The sequence below is a fragment of the Lithobates pipiens genome, unplaced genomic scaffold (assembly GCF_037356315.1).
Source record: "Lithobates pipiens isolate NorthernLeopardFrog02 unplaced genomic scaffold, aLitPip1_a1.2 Scaffold_19, whole genome shotgun sequence".
NCBI classification, from domain to species: Eukaryota; Metazoa; Chordata; class Amphibia; order Anura; family Ranidae; genus Lithobates; species Lithobates pipiens.
Window position 1 is genome coordinate 26,523,075 of NW_027507764.1, and position 20,299 is coordinate 26,543,373.

Consider the following 20,299-nt stretch of genomic DNA (forward strand, 5'->3'; position numbering starts at 1 on the left):
AGGATCGATTCTACAAAATCCCCCAAATATTGTCTGCTGGAAATCACAGTAATAAGTGATGATGTCTGTAGATGCACCATCCCCACCCCCCATTATCACCGGAAACCCCCCGAGAAATATAGATATAGATGTGTGTATATATGTGTATATATATATATATATATATGTGTGTGTGTGTGTGTGTGTGTGTGTGTATATATATATATATATATATATATATATATATATATATATATATTACAGCCTTCAAGGGGTTAATATCTGTTTGTAGTTATTTGCATGGCTTATTATTCTATATACTAACAATACAGAATAATACTCATTTATTAAATATTGTATTATTTATTCATTTTATATTATTAATTTCTCTCCTTGTATTAATAATACTCTGAGGATCACATTCTATGACTTCCTGATGATCTATATATACACTGAGCCATTCTTGTCCTACGCAAAAATGGCCGCCCCCCGGCCGGAGTCCCCTCACAAAGCCATGTGACCTCTAGTGTCTGCTGGAGGACTTCTTCTGTGTTCTATGCAGTGTGTATTATGACGGCCGTCCTACGCAAAATGGCCGCCAGCCGGAGCCTCAGATAAACGTAGTTGTTCCTCTAGTGTTTGTAGGGAAAAGACAGGAAGAGGAATTGTATGAAGAGGTGATGAGGATACACAGAGGAATCGATTAATAATACCGATTATAGGTGATTTATAATCAATGTAAGAGGAGGAGGGGATAGATTTATATCTTATTACAGAGAGATCACAGCAGACTCCAATCTAATCCTTCTATAGAGCCGACATATACCATAGTGCTGTACACTGAGCCAATCACATCAGTCTGTACAGAGGAGCTTACACTCTAATGTCCCCTCCCCCCACAGTCACATCAGTCTCTGTACAGAGGAGCTTACACTCTGTCCCCTCCCCCACAGTCACATCAGTCTCTGTACAGAGGAGCTTACACTCTAATTTCCCCTCCCCCCACAGTCACATTGGTCTCTGTACAGAGGAGCTTACACTCTAATGTCCCCTCCCCCCCACAGTCACATCAGTCTCTGTACAGAGGAGCTTACACTCTAATGTCCCCTCCCCCCACAGTCACATCAGTCTCTGTACAGAGGAGCTTACACTCTAATGTCCCCTCCCCCCCACAGTCACATCAGTCTCTGTACAGAGAAGCTTACACTCTAATGTCCCCTCCCCCACAGTCACATCAGTCTGTACAGAGGAGCTTACACTCTAATGTCCCCTCCCCCACAGTCACATCAGTCTCTGTACAGAGAAGCTTACACTAATGTCCCCTCCCCCCACAGTCACATCAGTCTCTGTACAGAGGAGCTTACACTCTAATGTCCCCTCCCCCACAGTCACATCAGTCTCTGTACAGAGGAGCTTACACTCTAATGTCCCCTCCCCCACAGTCACATCAGTCTCTGTACAGAGGAGCTTACACTCTAATGTCCCCCCCCCCACAGTCACATCAGTCTCTGTACAGAGGAGCTTACACTCTAATGTCCCCTCCCCCCACAGTCACATCAGTCTCTGTACAGAGGAGCTTACACTCTAATGTCCCCTCCCCCACAGTCACATCAGTCTCTGTACAGAGGAGCTTACACTCTAATGTCCCCTCCCCCCACAGTCACATCAGTCTCTGTACAGAGGAGCTTACACTCTAATGTCCCCTCCCCCACAGTCACATCAGTCTCTGTACAGAGGAGCTTACACTCTAATGTCCCCTCCCCCCCACAGTCACATCAGTCTCTCTACAGAGGAGCTTACACTCTAATGTCCCCCCCCCCCCCAGTCACATCAGTCTCTGTACAGAGGAGCTTACACTCTAATGTCCCCTCCCCCCCCCCAGTCACATCAGTCTCTGTACAGAGGAGCTTACACTCTAATGCCCCCCCCCCCACAGTCACATCGGTCTCTGTACAGAGGAGCTTACACTCTAATGTCCCCTCCCCCCCCACAGTCACATCAGTCTCTGTACAGAGGAGCTTACACTCTAATGTCCCCCTCCCCCCCCACAGTCACATCAGTCTCTGTACAAAGGAGCTTACACTCTAATGTCCCCTCCCCCGCACAGTCACATCAGTCTCTGTACAGAGGAGCTTACACTCTAATGTCCCCCTCCCCCCCCCACAGTCACATCAGTCTCTGTACAGAGGAGCTTACACTCTAATGTCCCCTCCCCCCCACAGTCACATCGGTCTCTGTACAGAGGAGCTTATACTCTGTTCCCTCCCCCCACACTGAATGAAGGGTCTGGGTCATGTGGCTAAGGATTGCGGTAGGGTCAGATGTGATCTCTGATAAGGTCGGAGTGTTCTGAGGTCTTTGCATTACCAGTCAGGTTTGGTGGAAGAGATTTGTCCCCGGGACATGGAGGAGGCGGGGGTGGGGGGCTGTGCCGGGGGTCCTCAGTGTCTCTGTGCCGGGGGTCCTCAGTGTCTCTGTGTCGGGGGTCCCCAGTGTCTCTGTGCCGGGGGTCCCCAGTGTCTCTGTGCCGGGGGTCCTCAGTGTCTCTGTGCCGGGGGTCCTCAGTGTCTCTGTGCCGGGGGTTCCCAGTGTCTCTGTGCCGGGGGTCCCCAGTGTCTCTGTGCCGGGGGTCCTCAGTGTCTCTGTGCCGGGGGTCCTCAGTGTCTCTGTGCCGGGGGTCCTCAGTGTCTCTGTGCCGGGGGTTCCCAGTGTCTCTGTGCCGGAGGTCCCCAGTGTCTCTGTGCCGGGGGTCCCCAGTGTCTCTGTGCCGGGGGTCCCCAGTGTCTCTGTGCCGGGGGTCCCCAGTGTCTCTGTGCCGGGGGTCCCCAGTGTCTCTGTTCCCGGGGTCCCCAGTGTCTCTGTTCCCGGGGTCCCCAGTGTCTCTGTGCCGGGGGTCACCGATGTCCTTGTTGTGTTTCCATTGGGGTCCATCCCACGTTGTGTCCTCCCCTTGATGTGTCCTCTGAGTCGGTGTCCGTAGATGTTGTGCCCAATCCTCCAGAGTTTGTGGAGGGAGCCGGACCAGTGTGTATGGTTGCACTGATCCCGGGGGTCTGAGGACCAGAAGGGGCAAAGCGCTGGGGGGGTGGAGTGAATGATGGCGGGGTGGGTGATGGTGGAATGGAAGGGCTCTTTACGGTCAGGATTGTCACATGATGGACAGGAAAGGAGATGTAGCGGAGTCGAACACACAATCTCTAGACAGGCCGGTGTGGTGGATGTGGGGTGATTGCTGCTCAGATGACACGGAATTCACTTTTCGGGAAGGTAGTAGAGTACAATCAATGTTTTTTCAGATTGGTGCCTTCTCTGCACCAATGTGCGCGGCGGTGGAATTTTCCGATTACGGTGTTTTTCTGTCTGTGACTATGAAATAGTGAAAAGTGTGGGGGGGGGGGGGGGGGTATTTGTATTCAGCCCCCTTTACTCTGATACCCCTAACTAAAATCTAGTGGAACCAATTGCCTTCAGAAGTCCCCTAATTAGTAAATGGAATCTACCTGTGTGTAATTTAGTCTCAGTATAAATACAGCTGTTCTGTGAAGCCCTCAGAGGTTTCTTAGAGAACCTTAGTGAACAAACAGCATCATGAAGGCTGAGGAACACACCAGACAGGTCAGGGATAACGTTATGGAGAAGTATAAAGCAGGGTTAGGTTGGAAAAAAATTCCAAGCTTTGAACATCTCACGGAGCTCTGTTCAATCCATCATCGGAAAATGGAAAGAGTATGGCACAACTGCAAACCTACCAAGACATGGCCGTCCATCTAAACTGACCGGGCCGGGCAAGGAGAGCATTCATCAAAGAACAACCAATTGGTCCATGATAACTCTGGAGGAGCTGCAGAGATCCACAGCTCAGGGGGGAGAATCTGTCCACAGGACAACTATTAGTCGTCTCTCCACAAATCTGCCCTTTATGGAGGAGTGACAAGAAGAAAGACATTGGTGACAGGAAGTCATAAGAAGTCCTGTTTGTGGTTTGTGAGAAGCCATGTGGGGGAGGGGTTGACAAATTTGCTTGGAATCTAGGAGCCAGCTAAAAAAGTTAGGAGCCAGGTCCGTGACGGCGGCGATCTGGACCTGTCCCTGGCCTGACATGGAGACGAGTGAGGGGAAGGTAGCCCCCAGCCCCCCACCTGTCTCCAAGTCATTGCCCATAGCTCTTAGAGGGACATTTTATTTTTTTCAAATGACAAATTTTTTTTAAATTGCATTTTAGTGTAAATATGAGATGTGAGGTCTCTCTGACCCCAGATCTCATGTAAAAATCCCTTGTAATAGAAAAAAGCATGACAGCTCCTCTTGTATATTCCTTGTAATAGGAATAAAAGTGACACAAATTTTTTATTTTTTTTTAAAAAGAACAGTGAAAAAAAATAAAAATAAAAGTTAAAATAATAAAAAAAAAAAATATTTTAAACGCGCCCTGTCCCGCCAAGCTTGCGTGCAGAAGCGAACGCATATATGAAAGCGGTGTTCAAACCACACATGTGAGGTATTGCTGCGATCAGTAGAGTGAGAGCAATAATTCTAGCCCCAGACCTCCTCTGTAACTTAAAAAGTGCAACCTGTAGAATTTTTTTAAACGTCGCCTATGGAGATTTTAAAAGGGTAAAAGTTTGTCGCCATTCCATGAGCGGGCGCAATTTTGAAGCATGACATGTTGGGTATCGATTTACTCGACGTAACATTATCTTTGACAATAAAAAAAAAAAATTGGGCTAACTTTACTGTTGTCTTATTTTTTTTTTTTTATTAAATAAATTTTCCCTAAAAAAGTGCGCTTGTAAGTCCGCTGTGCAAATACAGTGTGACAGACAGTATTGCAACGACCACCATTTTATTCTCTAGGGTGTTAGAATAAAATATATATATATATATAATGTTTAGGGGTTCTGAGTAAAGGGAAGGAAGATAGGCTGGCAGGCAGGGGAATTAGCATTGCATCCATTAGCATTGCTGGTTGTAATTCCAACGGCCACCACAAGAGGGCGCCAGATTCCAGAAGGAACCATAGGATCGTAGAAGGCCTCAAAGCCGGGGGCTCAATTACCAGCGGCGCGGCCCGACGCGATCGCGCCGGGGGGGGGTCTGCGGAGACAGCATACCCCCAGCTGTACTGCCCCAGGCGCCAGGTCGCTAATTCTAGTCGCAAATGCGACCTGGCGCCTGGGTTTTGTCGAGCCCTGATGTAGGGGACACAGCAAACATGTGGAAGAAGGTGATCTGGTCAGATGAGACCAAAATTCAACTTTTTTGGCCTAAAAGCAAAATGCTATGTGTGGGGGAAACCTAACACTGCCCATCCCCCTGAACGCACCATCCCCACCGTGAAATATGGTGGTGGCAGTATCATGTGGTGGGGGTGCTTTTCTTCAGCAGGGACAGGGAAACTGGTCAGAGTTGATGGGAAGATGGATGGAGACAAATACAGGACAATCTTAGAAGAAAACCTGTTGGAGTCTGGAAAAGACTTGAGACCGGGGCGGAGGTTCACCTTCCAGCAGGACAATGAAACATACAGCCAGAGCTACAATGGAATGGTTTAGATCAAAGCATATTCATGTGTTAGAATGGCCCAGTCACAGTCCAGACCCAAATCCCATTGAGAATCTGTGGCAAGACTTGAAAATTGCTGTTTACTGACGCTCTCCATCCAATCTGACAGAGCTTGAGATATTTTACAAAGAAGAATGGGCAGAAATGTCCTCTCTAGATGTGCAAAGCTGGTAGAGACACCCCCAAAAAGACTTGCAGCTGTAATTGCAGAGAAAGGGGGTTCTACAAAGTATTGATTCCGGGGGGGGCGCCATACAAATGCCCCTCCCCCACACTTTTCACATATTTATTTGTATCATTTATCCTTTTCCTTCCACTTCACAATTATGTGCCACTTTGTGTTGCTCTATCACATGAAATACATTTACGTTTTTGGTTGTAACATGACAAAATGCGAGAAATTTCAAGGGGTGTGAATACTTTTTCAAGGCACTGTATGCCACCTACCAGCGTCTCTGCAGAGGAAGCTCGACAGGCTTGTCTTGAATAACGGACATCAGAGGACGATCTCTGAGGTTAAACTCTTGCTCAGGAATTGTCAATATGACAGGGATGCCTCTTTTGGTTCTGGAGAGGGATTATGGGAAATATCTCACACCCGACCCTTACCAGAACTGCAAACAAGGTAGAGCAGTTAAGTCAGTTGTAGGCCTGGTTGACAGTACTGGTTCCTTGACATAGTCCAAGCCGGGGATCCTGGAAACCGCCAGGTCATATTATGCTCACCTCCTTGGCGGGGGGGGGCCTTGATCGGGGAGGCATATCAAGTTTTCTGCATTCTACTGCAGGATTGGGAAATGGAAGTTCTCTTGTGATTTTGATAATAGAGGACATCCCAGCAGATGAGGTGGTCAAGGCTATTGATAAGCTTCCCATTAAGAAGTCGTCTGGGCTAGATGGATTGACAGCACAAGCACCTTAAGGTTACTCTGGCCCCATATTTGGTGGAGGTTTTTAATGGCTGTCTGAGAGATGGTTTGAACTCTGTTCAGGAAGCCTTGGAGCGGTGCAGGGCTGAAGGCTGGAGAAAGTACCTGCTGCCATTGGATCAGGCTAAAGCTTTTGACCAGGTCAATCATGAGTACCTATGGCTGCTTCTTGGCAAGTATGACATGGAGGGGGGCTTTATTGATTGGCTGAAGACCTTGTACAGGGGGGTGGCTGAAAGCTTCATGCTTATAAATGATTTGATCGTATGGCCTTTTGGAGGTTGGCTCAGGTGTGTGTCAGAGGTGTAATTTAACATGTTCGTATTCGATCCCTTTATCAGGAGGTTAGAAAGCGTACACTTGTGCCTTTGGGCACACTTGGTGCGCATAGTCTGAGAGTCATGGCATATGCAGATGACGTGTTTGTTTTCATCTCGGGGACAGAGGAGTTGGTCTTTGTGATGAAGCAGTATACTGAGGCATCTGGCTCAAAGATCGATCAGGATAAGAGTGAGGTTTTCTGGATGGGAGAGGAAGACGAAGGCTTCGAGCTTCCAGACACCTTCCCAGAGCCCCAGCAGGAAATTAAGTTTTTAGGCATCAAATTTGGTCCCGGCGATTATGGCCTTGAAAATTGGGTAAGCAGGCTACAAGATGCCGATGCCAAGGTTGCCAGCTGGAAGGATTGGAAACTCTTATGCCGCGTACACACGACCGTTTTTTCCATCAGAATAAACTGACGGTTTAATAGATGGAGTTCCGCTGAAACGGACTTGCCTACACACGATCACACCAAAGTCCGATCGTTTAGAACGCAATGACGTACAACACGTACGACGGGACTAGAAAAAGGAAGTTCAATAGCCAGTAGCTGCCCTTGCGTCGGTTTTGGTCCCTTGGAACAGCATACAGACTAACGGTTTTCCCGATAGAACATGTTTTAAATCTTTCCGATGGAATCAATTTCTATTTCTAGGTCCGTCAGAATTTTCGGGGGAAAAAAAAAGTTCGCTGAAGCCCACACTTGATTGGAATCTGGATTTTTCTGCCAACCATGTGTACACGGCATTACAGGGAAAGAATTTACTTGATTAAATTTACCTGATCCCCAGTATGTAAACTTTGTGTTTTGCCAGTGTCTCTCTATGTGAATATCTACAGCTGTTTCTTCCAGCTGTTATGGGGAAACAGACTGAACCTTGTTAAGAAGTCTGTAACCTACCTTCCCAGGCGGATGGGTGGCCTAGGTATGGTCAACCCAGTGGTATGCTTTTCTCTGATGTTTTTGAAACACAATTTTGATAACATACTGGCAGAGGTACCGCCTGGGTAGGTTGGTATTGTTCAGTGCTGGTTAAGGCCTTTTCTGCAAAGCTGGGAGAATGCTGGGCCGGTGAAAAGCCTAAAGGTCACCGGCCCACTGGTGGGCTCTTGGCTTATGTTGCTCCGTGACTTAAAATGCTTCGGCAGTGGCGAATGCTGGCAGAGGAAATTAAGTCTCTTCCTAGAAGGCCCTGGAGAGGAAAGTTGAATCTGCCTTTAGCAAGGCACTGGCCTTAAGGGATTGCCCAGGTCCTGTTATGAGGGACGGTCTACGTTTTATGAATCTGGAGAGAATCTCTTTTTAAAGTTTCATGATTTGGCCTGATGCTCATTCCATGGCAGACTCAATGTGAAGGACAACTTGAAGCATCACTCTGTGGTTGTCCCAAGAGTGGGGTGTGGAGGTGACAATGGAGCATTTCTTAATTCAGTGCCCCTTCAATATAGAAGTCTATAAGCGGGGGTGGGTGAGGCTCTCGGTTTTCCTTTCCTGCTTGAGTTACGCTGAGTGGTCATACGGAGCTTTTGAGACACTTTTTCTAGTTAGTTTAGTAGTCCGTTACTTCACGTGGAATGCCCAGTGTTGGGTTTCCACTCGGGGAAAAAAAGTTCTTCCTGTCAAGGTGGTGCTGCACGACATTCTGGTTGAGATTGGAAAGATTCAGGGTCTTGAGAAAGGAGGACGGTTGGCGGCCGGGGGCCTAGACAAAGACTTGGAGAAATGTCAGGTCCCCATAGCTGCTATCTGTCAGTCTCTGGGTGTGCAGCCTTTTTTCTATCCTTTCATGTACCCTAGATTCTTGGAAAAAAAAAAGGCTGCATGCATGGGTTAAATGTTTAATTGTTTCTTAGCTTGAAGGTGTGTTTAGGTGGAGGTTAAGGTTTTGTTGAGCATCATGAAGATAGTAATATTAAGATATGTCTTGGTCTAGTATATTTATTTCTTTATATATATATATATATATATATATATATATATATATATATATATATATATATATATATATATATAATTTTTATGTTTGTAAGGATTTTAATAAACAAAAATGTATACTCTAATGTTCCCCTACAGTCACATCACACATGCAAGCCTTATATTGAGTGCGCCCATAAAATGACGAGGATCTCCTATACCCGATTATTCTCCATTTGTCAGGCAGAACTGATGGGACCTACCATTGTCCTCTATGGGGGATGGGTGTAAATAGACGTGTGCATTTACATCCAATCTGACCTGCTAAAAACAGACAAATAGGGATGCATTCCCCTTTCATCGAGTGCAGCCTTTGTCAACCTTTTAACCCTAGAGGAACCTCCAAAAATAATTCTCAGGTCTCAAAGAACCCTTACTAAAATCAATTTATCAGGGGTCAATAGGAACAATGCCCCTTATACTGGTGGCCAATAGGAAGAATGTCCCACTTAAAATGGTGCTCAGAATGCCACCCTTAAAGACAGCTGAAAAGATATTTGGTGTCGTGCTGCTGGCTTTGCTGAACCTTAAACTCCATAGGCACCATCAAAAAGGTGGTTCATCAGCCACAGCTCGAGGAACCCCTAGCAACCTCTGGAGGAACCCTGGTTGAGAATGGCTGATCTAGTGGATCGGATGGCAGACGAGTATAAACGGACAGGCAGTCCATTTACGTTGAACTGCTCATAGAAGCGAGCGGGCTGTGTCTGTGTCCTCCTGGCATAAGTGGAACGTATACGGACCAGCAATCCGATTACTAAAGAAATCAGTGGACAGATCCCCCCCCCCCCCCCCCCCACTGAGCAAGAGGACTTCTAATGGAGTCCACTCCATGAGGAAAGGACCTTAGGTGTAGTTAGACAAAACCACTATAGTGCAATAGATCCATCATCAAGAGGGCATGAGGAGCCCCGGCTGCCTTGAAGGAAGCAACCCAGATTCTCTTGTGGACAGAAACTCGCTGTCCAGCAATTACTTGGCCCTCTCTTCCTTATCTTTTAGACACAACCCCAAAACATAAAAAAAAACAATAAAACGTGCAAGGCGAGGAGAAGCAAGAGCTAAAAAAGAACACAATAATATGCAACCAACAATACAATTCACAGTAATGCCCCGTACACACGATCAAACAAGCGGGTGAAAAAGTCTGGCAAACTCAAGTCCGCCAAACAATCCCCCCGTGTGTAGCCTCCGGCATACTTTTTTGACCCGAAAGTACGGCAGACTTAGAATGCCGTGTTGCACTCCAATCTTCCCGCCGGACTCGCATTTCAGCGGACAATCCGGCCGTGTGTATGCCAGTCCGCCGTACTTTTTCGAGCGGGTCTCCAGGTAGGCGGGGCCCGCGAAGGAGACGTCGCTGGCCCCGCCGCCTGGTATGGACTTAAAGGGGAACCCCAACGCCGAAAAAATCGGCATGGGGTACCCCCAAAGTCCACAAAAGACCCTTGTCCGAGCACGCTACCTGGCTGGCCAGGAAAGGAGGGGCGAGCGAGCGCCCCCCCCTCCTGAGCCATACCAGGCCGCGTGCCCTCAACATGGGGGGTGCCTTGGGGAAGGGGGGGGCCGTGTGGCCCCCCCACCCCAAAGCACCTTGTCCCCATGTTGATGAGGTCAAGGACCTCTTCCCGACAACCCTGGCCGTTGGTTGTCGGGGTCTGCGGGCGGGGGGCTTATCGGAATCCGGGAGCCCCCTTTAATAAGGGGGCCCCTGGATACCGGCCCCCCACCCTATGTGAATGAGTATGGGGTACAATGTACCCCTACCCATTCACCTGTAAAATAAAGTACAAAAATAAAACAACACACGAGATAAAATACTTTATTGCACAGCTCCGGGGGTCTTCCGTCTTCGGGGGTCTTCTCGCCGGACTCCTCTGCTATCTTCTTGTAGCTCTTTTACTAGCGGAGGAGCCTGGCATTCTTCTTCGTCGCCGCGGCCTCTTCTTCCGACTTCGGGGGTCTTGTCCCCCTCTTCGGTTCTTCTGCCGGGCCACCGCGCCTTCTTATAGCTCTTTTACAGGCGGTGGCCCGGTCTTCTGTCGCCGCCGCCTTCCGTTCTTCTTCTTCTCCTCCAGGAGATGTTGACTCAACGATCTCTCCGGCCTCAATGCCAGGGACGCGCTGCGCTTCCACTTATATAGGGACAAGGGGCGGTGTCACATGGGTTTATGTCACATGGCGACAGTCCCAGCATCCTCTGGGACTGTGACATCGTAAGGGGGCGGGGTCACCATGTGACACCAACCCATGTGACACCGCCCCTTGTCCCTATATAAGTGGCAGCGCAGCGCGTCCCTGGCATTGCAGCCGGAGAGATCGTCGAGTCAACATCTCCCGGAGAAGAAGAACAACGGAAGGCGGCGGCGACAGAAGACCGGGCCACCGCCTGTAAAAGAGCTATAAGAAGGTGCGGTGGCCCGGCAGAAGAACCGAAGAGGGGGACAAGACCCCCGAAGTCGGAAGAAGAGGCCGCGGCGACGAAGAAGAATGCCGGGCTCCTCCGCTAGTAAAAGAGCTACAAGAAGATAGCGGAGGAGTCCGGCGAGAAGACCCCCGGAGCTGTGCAATAAATTATTTTATCTTGTGTGTTGTGTTTTTTTTTTTTGTACTTTATTTTACAGGTGAATGGGTAGGGGTACATTGTACCCCATACTCATTCACATAGGGTGGGGGGCCGGTATCCGGGGGCCCCCTTATTAAAGAGGGCTCCTGGATTCTGATAAGCCCCCCGCCCGCAGACCCCGACAACCAACGGCCAGGGTTGTCGGGAAGAGGCCCTTGTCCTCATCAACATGGGGACAAGGTGCTTTGGGGTGGGGGGGGCCGTGCGGCCCCCCTTCCCCAAGGCACCCTCCATGTTGAGGGCACACGGCCTGGTACGGCTCAGGAGGGGGGGTGCGCTCGCTCGCCCCCCTTTCCTGGCCGGCCGGGTAGCATGCTCGGACAAGGGTCTGTTGTGGACTTGGGGGGGACCCCCACGCCGATTTTTTTCGGCGTTGGGGTTCCCCTTTAAGTCCATTCCAGGCGGCGGGGCCAGCGACGTCTCCTTCGTGGGCCCCGCCTACCTGGAGACGCGCTCGAAATGAGCGGACTTTCCTCCGCGTGTGTGGGCGAGTCCGTTCATTTCAAAAATAGGGCGGATAGTACGGCGGACTTAGTACGCCGTATTAGTCCGCTCAAAAAGTGCCGTGTGTGGGCAAGTAGCCCGTTCGGAAAGTCCGACGGACAGTCTGGCGGGAAGTCCGCCAGACTAAGTACGTCGGACAAACAGCTACGTGTGTACGCGGCTTAATGTAGCAGAACACAGTATAGAGAATATGGGGGGTAAACTACACACTATGTAGGTCACCACAGTTCATTTCACTGTAACATAATCAATACAGCTCTGTATATAGCACTATATTCACCCCTTTTTAACAAATATAACCACCAAGCTCCTCATTCACTCCCTTGTTATCTCTCGCCTTGACTATTGCAACTCCCTTCTCATTGGCCTGCCTCTCCATAGGCTCCTCCCCTCTTCCGTCTATCACGAATGCTGCTGGCAGACTTAGCTACCCTCTCCTCCAATCCCTTCACTGGCTCCCAGTCATCCAGCAAATTTAATTTCAAAATACTAACCACAACATACAAAGCCATTCACAACTCTGCCCCGAGCTACATCACCAACCATGTCTCCAAATATCACCCAAACCGTCCCCTCTCAGCTCTTCTCAAGACCTCCTACTCTCAAGCTCTCTCGTCTCCTCCTCCTGTGTACATCTCCAGGATTTCTCCAGAGCCTCTCCCATCCTCTGGAACCTTTACCTCCACCGGTCCGGCTATCCCCTACTCTTGCTACCTTCAGGCAAACCCCTGAAACCTCATCTCTTCAGGAAAGCCTATCACGTCTCCAACTAATCTTCTACCACTTCCATCAGCTCATTCCCTACAGTCAGGCCGCGTACACACGGGCGGACTGTTCGCCCAACCTTGTCCGCTGAACAGTGTTTGGGCGGACAGTCCGCTCGTGTGTGGGGCTTCAGCGGACAGTTTCAGCGGACAGTTGGACGAACAAGGTCTTACGGAAATTCCGAAAAACTGTCCGCTGAAACAAGGTTTCAGCGGACTGTTCGCTCGTGTGTAGGCTTGTTCGGCCAACTAAGTCTCGCGCATGCTCAGAAAGGATTTCCACGCCGAAAGCTATAATGCAGTGTATAGGACGTCGTATTTTTCGTCCCGTCGTACGTGCCGTTCACGTCATCGCGCACGGTTTCAGCAAACTGTTCGTCCGTCGTGTGTGGCCATGTCCGTCCATGCTAAGTTTGAGCGGACTGTTTGCCGAAACTGTTGGACGGACAAAGTTGGGCGAACAGTCCGCGCGTGTGTACGCGGCCTTACAACCTTTTTGTACCACCTGCCCCACCCTATTAGACTGTTAATCCTCTTGTATTTTATTGTATTATAACTGTATTGTCTCCCTTTTATATTGTAAAGCGTAAACTGTTGGCGCTATATAAATCATGTATAATAATATAGCTCTCACGTAAAATGCCCTGCCTTCTGTAGTCCAAGACTTCACACATCCTGACGAGTTCTGGGAACCCTGACTTTTATAGGGAGGGGAAGGTTGCCTTTTAGAAAACTCCAAGTATTGGCCCTTCTAAGCCACCCGATTAAAAGTTTGAAGTCCAATAACTGCATGTTTGGTAATTTGTTGCTATGGCAGGGAACAATTTCATCAGTTTGTCAACCGCAAATGGCTAACACTCAGGTTGCACTTGGGGTCAAATCAAACCCTAAGCTCTTTGCTAGTGGGAAATGATTATCAATCGTTGGTTGCTTGGGTTCACCTCAAGCCCATGCTCGTCTCAAACCTCATCATGACCCAAGAACCTCTAGTCTACTATTGTGTTAATACATACAGTGTGGAAATGCTCCCCCCCCCCCCCCGCCATAAACCATAATGGAGATTAGGAGGGGTTGTTAGTGGTTTCTGATCCCCCGTACTACAATACGTCCCCTCAGGACAGGAAGGGACATTTTCTGACTCAGAAACACTCAGATCATGTCTGTCACAGCGACTGCTATATGAGAAGACAATTTCTCTTCCGTCAGAGCACCGGGAGTGTAGTGGTAGCTGTACTCTTGGTTTTCAGTAAAACTGTTAAGCTCACTGTAGAACAGGGATTCTCAACCAGGGTTCCCTGGAACCCTAGGGTTCTTACAGAGGTTGCTAGGGGTTCCCTGAGAAATGAGACTGTCTACCTCTCAGATAAGTTCCCACTGACACCATTGATCTTTTTTAGCTATCTGTAAGGGGGTAATTCTTCTCAGTGACCACAAGTGTAAGGGGCATGCTTACCACTGACCATCACACTAATGTATCATGAGTTGTAGACTTAGTCATTTTTAGCAGGGGTTCCCCAAGACTGGGAAGTTATTTCAAGGGTTTTCTGCGTTAAAAAGGTTGAGAAAGGCTGCTGTAGAAAGTTCTAATCTTGGCCGGTTCAGCAGGAACCAGTTTTTATTCAAACCATGTGTGGGCAGGTTGAATCTACCCAAGTTGATCGTTCAACTTGGGTACAACAGCCTGCTGGACTTTACATGCGATTATGGCTAGGGGCTATTACAGCAATTAGCAATAATCACTGTGTTCTCCCGGCAGGGACAGATTCCCCTGCCGGGAGAGCACAATGACTCCACAGAAGGGGGTTCCCCTGTCAACACTGTCTATGGTTGCAGGAATAAAATTTTGCTCTGTCTATGGCCGGCCTTAGTTATAAATAACAAAGAGAAGTCCACAAGGTGGCATGCACCCCATTGGACTTGAGCCCTAGTAATCTGATGTACTCTACAAAGTGGCTAAAATCCTAGAGCTCAGTATTAATGCGTGTCAGATCATTTCAATTTCTTTTCTCTCTTCTGCTTTCAGTCATGGCGTCTGTTGATCTGAAGGAGGAGCTGGAATGTTCCATCTGTCTGAGCATTTATACAGATCCTGTAACCCTGATATGTGGACACAACTTCTGCCAGGACTGTATTGGTCGCGTGTTGGATTCACAGGAGAGGTCTGGAGGTTATTTCTGTCCTGATTGCAGAGAAGAGTTCCAGGAGCGACCTTCACTGCGGAGGAACATAACACTGCGTAACATAGTGGAGAATTTCCAGTCCACCCAACCTGATCAGGCATCATCCGGGGTCTTCTGTACTTACTGTATTCACACTCCTGTACCTGCTGTGAAATCCTGTCTGATGTGTGAAGCTTCTCTGTGTGTCAATCACCTGAGAGTCCACAGCAAGTCACCAGAACACGTCTTATGTGACCCCACCACTTCCTCGGAGAACAGGAAACGTTCATCATCAGAACACGTCTTATGTGACCCCACCACTTCCCTGGAGAACAGGAAACGTTCATCATCAGAACACGTCTTATGTGACCCCACCACTTCCCTGGAGAACAGGAAACGTTCATCATCAGAACACGTCTTATGTGACCTCACCACTTCCCTGGAGACCAGGAAACATTTATCCTCAGAACACGTCTTATGTGGACCCACCACTTCAATGGAGAACAGGAAATGTTCATCATCAGAACACGTCTTATGTGACCCCACCACTTCCCTGGAGAACAGGAAACATTTATCCTCAGAACATGTCTTATGTGGACCCACCGCTTCCCTGGACAACAGGAAATACTCCGTCCATAAGAACGCATTACACACAGGTTTATCTAATGCCATGACTGGGGTAAACGTTCAGAAATGTGCAGACACATATGTCTATCCACATTCTAGTGCAAAGGAAATGCTTCCCTTTATTGCTAAACCATCCAGGAAACATCCCAAACCCACTCCCACCATACAACACTCACACCACCAGGCTGGAGGACCTAAAATTGGGGCTGTACAGAAAACATGGGGGGTGCCGGAGTTTGGAGACATATTACTGGATGTGAGCACAGCCAGTAATCATCTAGTTATAGCAGATGACAAGAAAACCGTGTATAGGTCACCATATAAAGTCTTTCGAGAACTACCGGGGGGTTTTCGGTGTTCTCAGGTGATCAGCATTCAGAGTTTCTCCTCAGGGAGACATTACTGGGAAGTAGATGTGGGGGAGTCACCGATCTGGAAAATCGGGATGTGTTACCCCAGTATGGACAGGAGGGGATATCAGTCAGGGCTTGGATATAATAATAAGTCCTGGTGTTTGGCGAGGAGGAGGTATAATCAATGCCTTTTGTTGCATGACTGTAATCAGATCCCATTACCCGGAGATGTCTACAGTAACAGAGTCAGGGTAGAACTGGATTATGAGGCCGGGCTGATCTCCTTTTATGATCTGTGTTACCCGATCCGACACCTCCACACCTTCACCACCACCTTCACTGAGCCCCTCCATGCTGGGTTACGTGTAGGTAAGGATTCCTATATGATTATAGCTGGGAGGGAAATACAAGATGAGAAATCTGCATAGAGACTGGTGACATCACAGGGAGGAGCATCTGATTGGTGCAATACCCAGATAATAGGAGGAAGCACTGGACAAAAACCAACATTACTGATTTATTTACAAAGCTGCAGGCCTCGGGGGTCGTTATCTTCATCTTAAGCCTCACTTCACCACCTGGTGCCGGGGTAGGCAACCTGGGGTTCTCCAGCTGTTGGGGAACTACATTTCTCATGAGGCATTGCAAGGCAGGCAGTTACAATTACTCCCAGAGAAATGATGGGCCCCATGTTGCCTACCCCTGACCTAGTGTGTCACTGACCAGGAACAAGCATGCAGGAGGTCAGATTATTTCACTGGCTGCATGCTTGTTCTGGGAACCCATGGTATGTACGTGAGCTGCTCAGGCTGCTAGAAAGTGTAGTCCTGTCGCGGTGAGGAACCTGCCCATGCTCCAGGCAATGACAGATACGAGTAGAAGATCCCAGAAGCCGCACATCAGAACCAGACCTACTGTGCATAGATAAGTGTCGGTCTCAGCCTGGACCCATGCCCCTAACATGTTTCACTCCACCCACTGGAACCCATGAGCCCCATGGGTAAGCTTCTGTGGGCAGAGTGAAACGCGTTGAGGATGTCGACTGGTGGAGGTCCAGGCTGAGACTGCCACTGGTCTACACACAGCAGGACTTGTTCTGATGTGCAGCTCCTGGGATCGGCTGCATGCTTGTTCTGGGTCAGTGAAACATGAGGGAGTTTAGTGAGGATTGGGGTTAGTCCGGGATCCTGCACCTTTACAATATATCTATAGGCAACGTGTGTTTTTAGTTGTAGAATGGAGATGTATTAGAACCTTTTTTATTTTTTGCTATCCGGGGCTGTCAAAGAAATTTCAATTTTACTTTCTGTCCTGACAGCAATTCACCAGACAGGAAGTGAGGAGAACTCTGACAGCAAGACAGATGGATAAACAGACAGAGATATACATGATTTTATTTACTAGAATAGGGGGAAGGCTAGAACCCCTGGCATGTTTATATTTCTATATCCTTGTTTAAGATTTTAATTCATTTCTTGTCTGAACTACTTTCTCTTATAAAACATGTCCTATAAAACAATTGTCTGCTACATCTACTTTATCAAACGAAAAATCCCAATAAATGTACATTGAATTGGTTTGGGTGAAAGTTATAGCGTCTACATTCTATATGGTACAGTATATTTGAAAATCGATCAATCCTGATCTACTGACTCATTTCTTGAGGCTCTTAAAATGTCAGAACAGTACAAATATCCCCCCAAATGACCCCCTTTTTGGAAAGCGGACAGTCCAAGGTGTTTAGTAAGAGGCATGGCGATTTAATTTTTTTTGTAAATTTTCAATTTTTTTTTGAAAAATGAAGAAACTAAATTAAAATGTGTTATTTTTATTTTCTGTTTTTTTTTAACCTCTCACCAGTACAGTCTCATCATATAACTGGTGCGGTGGTAACCAGGGACACTGGCCGGGGAAAGTATGTGTAAAAAAAAAAAAAAAAAAAAGTTAAATTATTTATTCAATTTTCTTTTACCATAGTTACATAGTAAGGTGACACCAGTCCATCCACTTCAACCTGAGTGTACATTGAACACTCACATTGGTCCCTACCCTCAAGGAGCCCACAATCCAAGGCCCCTATTCATATACTAGGGCCAATATAGTTTTGGACAGAAGCCATTTAACCTACCTGCATGTCTTTGGAGTGTGGGAGGAAACCGGCGTACCCGGAGGAAACCCACACAGGCACAGGGAGAACATGCAAACTCCAGGCAGTTAGTGTCATGGTTGATATTCGAACCAGCGACCCTTTTTACTGCTAAGTGAGAGTGCTACCCACTATACCACTGTGCCGCCCTTTTACCCGCGCACCGGGGATGATCACTTTCAGTCTGCTGGCACTTTGGTTTGTGGGCCCACAAGCTGGAAAATATCTGTGCAGGACAAGGCTGGAAGCACTATAGTCACACATTATTAAAATTATTAAAACTATTTTCTTAAATCTTAATCTTTCTTTTAAAGCAGTGTTCCGGCCAAGATATGACTTTTAAGATATAAATACCCCTAGAATAATTACGCTTCGTGCAATGTAACAAAGGTAAACTATGCCCAGTTTTCTATTTGTGCAGCATCGTTTTCTTACTTTGTGAAGTTCCTGCACAGCGCGGCCACCTCCAGTGTGGGTATCTGAGGCCACAGTGTCCTCCTTGGATTCCGTGCATGCTGGATACCCAGCATGCACCTGCCGATCCCGCACATGTGTAGTGCGGTGCAATCTTGGTCAGCTTGACATGGCACAGCCATGCCAAGCTGACCAAGATTTTCCATAGACGCCAGTGTTAAATGTTGCGGGAGCCGTGCTGTGCCAAGCTGGCCAAGAATTTCCATAGACGCCATCGTTAAATGTTGCGGGAGCCGTGACATGCCTAGCTAACCAAGATCTCCCAGGAGTCAATGCAAAACTGGAAATGACGCGCGGCGCCGCGGCCTCTAAAGGAGGAAGTGAAATTAGATATAGGGGTAAATCAGGTAAGTGAACAGAAAATAAACAAACTGCCAATTCATTTTTAGGATGCACATTAGTTCTGCATGGTGAGGAGTAAAAAAAAATATGGGTAGAACTCCGCTTTAACTATTTAAGTAGTTCAGTGTCACCATAGTAACACTACTACTCTAGGGGGTGATCGTGGATTTTTTTTTTAAATTGTAAAACATTTTTACACTTTGTTATTACAATGATGTTCATGGTAACATTGATGTTTTCAACCCACTATCATGAATGGGTTACATTCATGACAGCTGTGTTTACTAGTGATCTTTGATTTGCTATAGCTAATCACATGGCACAGGGTGCCATGTGATTTGATTGGCCCAGGTACCATGTGATAGCTATGGGCCAATTACAGCTCACTTGTATAGGAAGCATAGATTTTATGAATGCGATTCATTCATAACAGTTTTGTTTGCTATGCGATCCCATGATCACATTATAATCTCTCTCTCTCGCTCACCAGTCTGTACTCCCAAATGTCCTTAGAAAAATTGGTTACCTCCTTTCAATATCTTCGCAATACTTGTGATTCCAGACTAGATCCTCAGACAAGTCCCCCAGTTAGCTTTCAGCAAAATAAGCCTCCAGGTCACCCAACTGAGGCCTCAACACCACACAGGCAAATGGCAGAATGGCCTTACAGGGCTAGCAGCCCCCCAAGGCTTTGATCTCCTCCTCAGGGGAAAAAGACCAGGCTGCTCTCAGTCTCAGAATATTCATACAGACTCCCAGTCACCATCTGGGAACCTCTCCCCAGGGATTGGCCAAGGCTGTATGTTTACTCAGGCAATGAGGCACTATTCCTCCTACTGACACCAAGGATGGGGCACTATTCCTCTCATTGGCACAGTCCGGTCCCCCTCAAGTTTGAAGGACAGTAAAATGGCCCTTTGTTTAGAAAGTTTGGAGACCCCGGCTCTAAGGTCCCATTCACACCTCAGCATATTGTAGCTCTAAGCTCCAAAATTCTGGAGGAGAAAAAAAAGTCAATCATTCTCTATGGTGTTGGTTCACATCTCCACTCCAAGTCACCTTAATCCAAACACTTGCGGCTCAAAAAAGTTCTGGATGTGCTAATCTATTGGAAGTATGGGGAGTGCGCATGTATAGAGCTCTATAGGCAGTATGGGGAGTGCACATGTATAGAGCTCTATAGGAAGTATGGGGAGTGCACATGTATAGAGCTCTATAGGAAGTATGAGGAGTGCTCATGTATAGAGCTCTATAGGCAGTATGGGGAGTGCACATGTATAGAGCTCTATAGGCAGTATGGGGAGTGCACATGTATAGAGCTCTATAGGCAGTATGGGGAGTGCGCATGTATAGAGCTCTATAGGCAGTATGGGGAGTGCGCATGTATAGAGCTCTATAGGAAATATGGGGCGTGCTCATGTATAGAGCTCTATAGGAAATATGGGGCATGCTCATGTATAGAGCTCTATAGGAAGTATGGGGAGTGCACATGTATAGAGCTCTATAGGAAGTATGAGGAGTGCTCATGTATAGAGCTT

At 47.7% G+C, this 20,299-nt stretch overlaps 1 protein-coding gene across 3 annotated transcripts; it reads left to right on the forward strand.

Moving 5' to 3' along the window:
• Positions 1–618: 618 nt before the first annotated feature.
• On the forward strand, positions 619–17,630 carry LOC143995851 (tripartite motif-containing protein 75-like). 3 transcript variants are annotated; one of them, XM_077490568.1, is made up of 2 exons: positions 619–701; positions 14,684–17,630. In XM_077490568.1, exon 2 carries the CDS (start codon positions 14,686–14,688, stop codon positions 16,225–16,227), a length of 1,542 nt encoding a protein of 513 aa, XP_077346694.1. In that variant the 5' UTR covers positions 619–701; positions 14,684–14,685; the 3' UTR covers positions 16,228–17,630. The 3 variants fall into 3 exon arrangements, with proteins under 3 accessions (XP_077346694.1, XP_077346695.1, XP_077346696.1); XM_077490569.1 differs by having other exon boundaries at positions 625–717; XM_077490570.1 differs by having other exon boundaries at positions 633–656.
• The last annotated feature ends 2,669 nt before the right edge of the window (positions 17,631–20,299 follow it).

Excerpts from the sequence above, each read along its gene's own strand:
- LOC143995851 (XM_077490568.1), top strand. The coding sequence starts at position 14,686 with ATGGCGTCTGTTGATCTGAAGGAGGAGCTGGAATGTTCCATCTGTCTG.